The sequence below is a fragment of the Olea europaea genome, chromosome 3, assembly GCF_002742605.1.
Source record: "Olea europaea var. sylvestris chromosome 3, O_europaea_v1, whole genome shotgun sequence".
Classification (NCBI taxonomy): domain Eukaryota; kingdom Viridiplantae; phylum Streptophyta; class Magnoliopsida; order Lamiales; family Oleaceae; genus Olea; species Olea europaea.
In genome coordinates this window covers 11,993,689-12,001,902 of record NC_036239.1, presented here as the reverse complement: position 1 = coordinate 12,001,902, position 8,214 = coordinate 11,993,689, and the positions used below count along the sequence as shown (strand labels likewise).

Here is an 8,214-nt window from a genome sequence, read left to right as displayed (position 1 = left end):
TCATATATACCGGAAGAAAATATTTCAGCAAAAATTGTTGTCCCTATTGGACAATCTGCTATAAGAAAATAAATCTCACATGCTCTAGAAGCGTGGTCGACCAATTTGTTCAAAAGATTATGTACCTCGAAAAAGAAAAGTGCCAGAAAAAAACCAACTAAAAACTCTAAAAGATGTAACATTAGAAAAGATTAATCAATCTAATATTGAAAATATGGTTTTTGAATAACCACAAGTGTCTGAAATAATGAGATTTCAATAAATTATATGCTATATCATGAATTATGGGACCGGAATAATGTTGTTATAAATAATATTTTCGTTGATTCTTGATATTATGCAAAATAAAGATCTTGAACCACAGTTACTTAAAGACTATCAAAATAGAAATGACTGGCCAACAGAGAGAAACTATACATGCGGAATTGGATTCTTTAGAGAAACAAAAAGTGTTTAGACTTGTTGTTTGAACACCTAAAAATGTAATCCCTATAGGATACAAATAGGTTTTCGTATGAAAGAGAAATGATAATAATAAATTTACAAGATACAAAGCCTGACTAGTAGCTCAAGGTTTCTCACAAAAACCAGGAGTTGATTATGAGGAAACATATTCTCTTATAATAGACACTATCATTGTTAGATTTTTAATTAGTTTGACTGTGTCACAAAAATTTGATATATGCCTTATGGATGCAGTACCTATATATTTGTACGATTCACTTGTTAGTGACGTATATATGAAAGTCCATGAAGGACTTAAGGTGCCAAGAACAAACGATACATGCCCGAGAACCACGTTCTCAATTAAATTGTAAAGATCATTATATAGATTAAAACAACGGATGGATGTGGTATAATCGCTTTTGCGAATATTTGTTGAAGGATGATTATAAAAATGACGATATCTGCCCGTATATTTTCATAAAGAAAATAAATATTAGATTTATAATTGTAGCAGTTTATGTTGATGATTTAAATTTAATTAGAACTTTGAACTCCTGAAAAGTTCAACAAAACTATTGATTATTTGAAAAATGAATTTAAGATGAAGGATTTAAGAAAAATCAAATTTTATCTCAAATTGCAGATTGAACATTTCACAGATAGATTATTTATTCATCAATCTACATATGTAGAAAAAGTTTTAAAATATTTTTATATGGATAATGCACATCCATTGGCATCACCAATGGTTGTTCGTTCACTTAATGTGAAAAATGATACATTTCATCCATTTGAAGATGGAGTAAAGGTTTTTGGTCCTGAAGTATCATATCTTAATGAAATTGGAGCATTAACTTACCTAAAGGATACTATTGATTTAAGATTATTTTATTTTCAAAAGTCTGGATCTACTTTAGTGGGATACGTAGATGCAGGTTATCTATCTAACCCACATAAAGTTAAATCATAAATCGGATATGCGTTTATACGTAAGGGAACACTATATTATGGAGATCTGTGGAGCAACCTTTGATAGCAACATCCTCAAGATATTATGAAATTATTTCAAACTATGAAGCATGCCTAGAATGTGTATGGTTAAGGAACACGATCCATCACATCCAAGCATCATGCGGGTTAACTTCAACAAAAGATAATCCAACAATTTTATATAAAGACAATGCAATTTGTATTGCACAATTCAGAGGAGGCTACATCAAAGGTGACAAGATGAAACATATTTCCCCAAAATTCTTTCATACACATGAGTTTCAAAAGAATGGCATCCAACAAATTCGCACAAGTGACAATATGGCCAATTTATCCACAAAAGTATTGTCAACATCTACATTTAAGAAATTAATTAATGCGATTAGAATTCGTCGAATCAAAAATTTTCAATCATCAACACCTGGAAGAGGAGAAATACTCTTTTTCTTTCACATGGGTTTTATCCCATTGGATTTTCTTCGCAAGGTTTTAATGAGGTAACTTTTATTTTTAATTCTCCAAAATAATTATACTCTTTTTTTTTCGTTTGATTTTTTCCTATTGGGTTTTTATCAAACAAGATTTTGACGAAACAAATATTTTGTAACGTATCATTCAAGGTTCAAAGAAAGTGTCATAAATGGTAAGTTTATTAGGGTTTGTTAATGAATGAAAATTTTACCCCTACAGCCCTATAAATTGTTACCATCGTGTCCTTGATTCTTACCTATAAATATAAGGTTTTGGTACTTAATAAAACACATAAAAGTTTATTAACTTCTCTCTATTCTCTTCCATTTTCTTCTTTTTTCCATATCACAAATTTGTTTATTCGCTAACGAATGTCAAGAAAGAGAATATTTTTGAGAAACTTTTTCAAGACTATTATAATCAAATTCAATTAAGGTCATTTAAGTTTACAGCTCATATTTAAAGCAATAATTAAAATTTAGATAATGACTGAATTTCTAAATAATGATTAATTCTAGATAATAATAAAAATCAAAGATAACGATTAACTCTAAATAGAATAGCCCTAATTTAATTAAAATTAATAAAATTATCCAGAAAAATGAAAAACACATCCTAAACAACAAAATTTGGCCGAAATGAGAAATAAATCAGGGAGAAAGAAAGCAATTTTGCTCGCTGGGTCATTTTCACTCAAAATAGATACAAAATTCTTCAGAATGAACACTCCAAAAAATTAATTCTTTCGATAGTATCCCACTTATTCATGAAATTTTCTTCGTTCTCTATTGCATTAAGAATTGATTTTTTGATCGTTAGAGAGAAAAGTGGGTCCCACCTGTGAGTGAAGAAGTCAAAAATGACAATAGTGAAATAACGGTCAAAAAATTAATTTTTTTGGGATGAAAATTTTCTACCAAACGAGGGCTTAATACAGCTCTACAAAGAAAGGTCCTGAAATTGTGCGTATCATTCCTCCTTCCAACAGGAAAATTTATAAAAATCGGAGCAAGCTGTCCAGAACTAATTGTTCACGTTACAAAGATTAGTTTCATTGTTCATCATATAGTTGCCTGTAAGAACTTATATCATGTGTTTGAAGTTCATCTACAATATATTAAAAGTGGGGATAGTGGAGAAACTTTTAAATACCAAATTTACCTCTACATATTCAACTATATGCCCACTATACCCTCATAATTGGAATGCTAATTTAATTAGTATTTATCATTTGATTTAGAATTAATATAATATAAGGAGTGAAATATTTAATTGATATTTTTCATTTTAGATTGGAATTAATATAAGAAGTGAAACTAACATTCAAATATATCAAAATAATAATAATAATAATAATAATAATAATAATAATAATAATAATAATAATAATAATAATAATAATAATAATAATAAAATCAGTGGCTTACCATTTAATTGACCATTTTGCTTTTACAATTTTTATTTTTCACCAAAAAATCAATTTTTTTAATCAACAAAACCCTTATTAATCTTCAAGATTTATATTATAATTAATGCAATCATGAGTTTTTATTTTTCATTAATAGAGCAATTTTTTTATCTTCATATCTATTAAGTTATTATTGATTGAGGTTACAAATATTTTGAAAGTTGCATTAATATATTAATGAGGACATTCAATGAATAAAAAAGAAATTACACACGAACATTCAATGCCTAACATTCAATTGATTTTTTTCTTTTCATCAACAAAGCCCTTATAACCAATTTAATTTATATTTATCCTTTGATTTAGAATTAATATAAGTAGTGAAATATTTAATTGATATTTATCATTTGGATTTGAATTAATATAAGGAGTGAAACTGACATTCAATTATTAAAAAAAAAACAATGAAAATTTAGTGACTTATCAGTCAATTGAGTATTTTGTTCTTACAATTTTTATTTTTCATCAACAAAGTAATTTTTTATTTTTCATCAACAAAATTCTTATTAATCTTCATGATTTACATTATAATTCATCCACTTAGTTTTTATTTTTCATTAACAAAGTAATTTTTTATTTTCATCAACAAAGTAATTTTTTATTTTCATCAACAAAGCTCTTATTAATCTTCATGATTGACATTGTCCATCCATGAGGTTATTATTTATTTGAGGTTACAAAATTGAAAATTTGCATTAATGTATTAATGAGGTAAAAAATGTGGTATAGATTGCATTAATATATTAATTGGGACATTCGATCACTAAAAAAAAATTATTATGTACAAAGTATTATTGTAATCATATCATTACATTTTTAGTTTATTCAACATTTTCACATTATATATATAATTTCATAAAAACTTAAACACACACACACACACACACAATTGTAATTTTCCCTTTAACAATATCAATTATATATATTGTTTTAAAAAATGGTATTAGTAATTCAAAAATAGTAAGTATATCATTTATTGATATATAAAACGTGCAACACACTTACTAGTCTGATATAGAGCGGACAGGCAAGAAAAGAAACAAAATTATGAACACCAAGTACCCGGCTGCACACTAATCTCATTGCAGAATGAAAAGATTGCTGCAGCTTCAACACCTGCAGTACCTATATAACTAGTAATTTCTCGATCTCGAAGTCGAGATCCATAAAGGACATCGTCTGAAATAAAATTGAAAAAACAAAAGTCCAGTTGCAAGAAGAAAAAAGTAATTAAAGGTAGCTTCAACATAACTTTGAGCACACTAAACTGGATTGATTTCTGTCCACTTAATCCTATTGCACAGAAGGATAGTATACAACAGGAGAAGGATCGCAATGGGCCCTTAAGTCTCAGTGTTACTTGTACTAGCTTCACCACTAGACATCTTCCTTTTTCGACAAACACTGGATGTTGGCCTGTAAAAGAGAAGGTGAGTGTAAATATAGAAGAAAAAATGGACAGAAAATAATTTAGAAGTTTCGTATAATCTGAACCAGAACTCGTGAAGTAAAACTTAATGCTATGCAAGATGGAAGAGGTGCAAAATACCACAAGGTCAAAGTGGTGTCGTAAATTTCATCATCGAGCCAGCTATTTTCTGTTTCACGACTACCAGAACCTCCTTTGCTCTCAGAATCATTCTTTTCCATGGGAGTGTCGTTTATGACAAGCGGTGCCAATTGTCCAGTGGATGCAAAGAAACCTTTAAATTCTTCTACCTGCGTCGCATATTAAACCAATATAAGGTTTTTAGGCATAATTCATAACTAAAAGCCTGCAGTGGGGAATTATTTGTTAAATAAACGAAAACTTGGATTGCCTGTTTGAGTAAAGCTTCGTTTTTCAGAATGGCTTGTTTTTCCTGCAAAAAATGTAAATTAGAAACTTTTTAAGGGGGATAAATTATGTCAAAATATTCTTGAGCCCAATTCCATGACCAAGTTCATCAATTCCGCTCAGTATGATACATGATCCAATTCTTCTATTTCATTGCCAGATATGATTTGCTTTCCCTCACTTGGAAATTCTACTTCCACCTCTACAGAATGCTCAAACTAGATAAAAGTCATGAACTTTGCATACCAGCATTTTGGATTGTGCTAGTTGCTGCAGCAATAGTTTCTCCTGAAAATGAAGAACATTTGTTACAAAACCAGAGTCTTAAGAACTAAGATATTTATGGGCGATTGTATTCCGATTTTCCAATGTAAAAGCTAATTAACTAATTCGTACAAGTAAAAGTAGGATGAAAATGCTTAACCTTCCTCTCCTTTATGCTTAACAAGCCTTCATTGAGTTGTTGTTCGAGTGCACCCAGTTCTTGTACACTCATCCCGGTGAGGTCTTTACCCAACAATTGCCTAAATAATCACGGCCAAAAACTTTTAATTAACTTCAGATATGCAATTTATAATTGACATTCTGATTACTCTAGGAAATCAACCTATGCTTTGATGTAAGCTTTTCCATTTCGAGTTTGAGCAAGTCCACCTCCTTGGGTTCCTGTTTCAGGTTAAATAAGAGGGAACAAAAAGTTATTAGTGAGACTAATCGATAGGAAATCATCCTTACATAAAAGTGAGAGCAAAACATGTGATGTACAGTAAAATATCTTCATTTACTTTTACGAACATCATCTGAAGTTGATATGTGAAAACCTCATAAAAACTCCATTCAGTCCCAAATTCAGCAGAAAGATCAGATTTATGGACAGAGAATTGGGGGGGGGGGGGGGGGGGAGCAAGCGTACTGCAAAGGAACAACTACATAAAATAAATTTAGAATACCTCAGGATTGACTGCTGGTGTGAGAACCTCAATTGGACCCCGGCACTCGTAGTACCTCGAAAGTATTCTCTTCATGCTGCAATAACAGAGAAATTTTCATACTGTTAATCACACATAACGTTCAATATAAAAGTGACAGTTGATACTAATACGCATCAATTGATTTTGGCGATATCGATGAGGTGGAATTAAATTAGTCGTTAAAGCTTGAACTATATTTATACTCATGCTCCCTGTAAATGCAAAAAAATTGACCAGTATCCTCATTTCTCTGCTCTATTTGGACTCAAAAACTATTATAAGGTAGCAGTGAAAATATAGGCCATAACCAAATTGTCCAAATGCATGAAAATGTTCCATTCTCGCTCAGGTATCCACGATTAACACAATTAAATTCAAAATTTTAAATGACTACATCCAATTAAAGGGATAGTATTCTGAATGGACCAACTCCTCTTGTATGTATGGATTAACTCCTTTCGTCATATTGACCAGCTCATTAAATGAAGATGACTAACTCATTTTGTCACATCCACCGACAATATTGTCATTATTCTCCAGATAATATCTTTATTTCAAAATTTCAAACCTCCTCAGGTATCCACGATTAACACAATTAAATTCAAAATTTTAAATGACTACATCCAATTAAAGGGATAGTATTCTGAATGGACCAACTCCTCTTGTATGTATGGATTAACTCCTTTCGTCATATTGACCAGCTCATTAAATGAAGATGACTAACTCATTTTGTCACATCCACCGACAATATTGTCATTATTCTCCAGATAATATCTTTATTTCAAAATTTCAAACCTACTACATTATGGCATCTTTCTAAAAGAAGCACAGAAAATTGCAGAAAAAGACTAGATTAATACTGGACTGCTACACACTCTCACTCAATTCTGGCGAGGAATGAATTTGAGGTAAAAAGTTTCGAAAACTTAGATATTAGCAGAGAATGAGGCACCCCAGATTAATTATTTCAAAAATAAAATTTATAACTAATACCTAAAACAAATAAAACACTGGAAAACTCAATAAGATCCTCTCTAATTTATCGCAAAATGAATTAAACGAAGTCAAATCATATGAAAATCCAATAAAAACATAATTTAACAATCGAAAGCAAACGCTTAAAATTTGCAAGCATTTAAACAACTTCAAACTCAAAATTACGCATCAAGTGATTAAATAAAGTTTATTAAATCCCTATTAAAGCATAAAATCAAATAATAACAAGAATACACATGCAACAAATCAGTGAGATCCCAATTCAAAAATTCAGACAGAATCCGAAAGGCAAAAATTGAAAAGCATTAGAGTGCATACTCGGAACTGGAAAACTCGAAAAGCTTTCCCGTATTGGAAAAAATTATAACCGCAACCTCTGCCTCGCAAAGAACAGCCAGTTCATGTGCCTTCTTTAACAGGCCAGTGCGTCTCTTTGAGAAAGTGATTTGCCTACTGTTAACATTCTCGATCTTCCTGATATCAATCTTGCCTCGACCCATTTTTTCTCTCCCAAAACCCGGAAAAATGGACAATTGAGATCTCCAAAACACCAAATCGACTATAATCTCTCTGGCTCTGGTCTCTCCTGTTCTTTAAACTATAGATACAAATACTTGCATGTATACAGAGAGACAAAAATAATGGGGTTTTTTGAAGGGGGTTTTTTTTTGTCTAAAAACTGAAAAAGGAGGGTTTATAAAATTGGGAGAATGAGAAATACAAAGAGGCAAAGACGTTAGGTTATTTTTAAGGCCCCAAATGGCTTTGAAACGGCAAGCTTTTCCTTTTGCATGGCTATTTTGTTCAGTGTAAAACTCTTCTTTCTCCTACTGCAAAATTTTGCTTGTATTGTGGTAATACAGTAGGTCCCACTTTCCACTTTTTAATGTTTTTAGTGCTATAAAAATATTGAAAAATTAGTGTACAAATAGTGTAATTTTGGGTTTGCAACATTCAAAAGTGAGGTTTTGGCTCCTCAATTTATTTAAATATGTGATATTGAGTTTTTATATGACAGAAGCCATCGATGTACA

The 8,214-nt window shown here is 30.6% G+C and overlaps 1 protein-coding gene across 1 annotated transcript; it reads right to left on the bottom strand.

Moving 5' to 3' along the window:
- Positions 1 to 4,319: 4,319 nt before the first annotated feature.
- LOC111386317 (MADS-box transcription factor 23-like) lies at positions 4,320 to 7,950 on the bottom strand. Its single transcript, XM_023010783.1, has 8 exons — positions 7,499 to 7,950; positions 6,164 to 6,239; positions 5,821 to 5,879; positions 5,638 to 5,737; positions 5,460 to 5,501; positions 5,197 to 5,238; positions 4,926 to 5,095; positions 4,320 to 4,792 (listed from the first exon to the last, which is right to left on the bottom strand). Exons 1-8 carry the CDS (start codon positions 7,678 to 7,680, stop codon positions 4,720 to 4,722), a joined length of 744 nt encoding a protein of 247 aa, XP_022866551.1. The 5' UTR covers positions 7,681 to 7,950; the 3' UTR covers positions 4,320 to 4,719.
- Positions 7,951 to 8,214: the final 264 nt, after the last annotated feature.

Excerpts from the sequence above, each read along its gene's own strand:
- LOC111386317 (XM_023010783.1), bottom strand. The coding sequence starts at position 7,680 with ATGGGTCGAGGCAAGATTGATATCAGGAAGATCGAGAATGTTAACAGT. Across the intron at positions 6,240-7,498 it reads TTCGAGTTTTCCAGTTCCGA|CATGAAGAGAATACTTTCGA; the intron begins GTATGCACTCTA and ends CTGTTATTGCAG. Across the intron at positions 5,239-5,459 it reads TAGCACAATCCAAAATGCTG|GAAAAACAAGCCATTCTGAA; the intron begins GTATGCAAAGTT and ends CATTTTTTGCAG.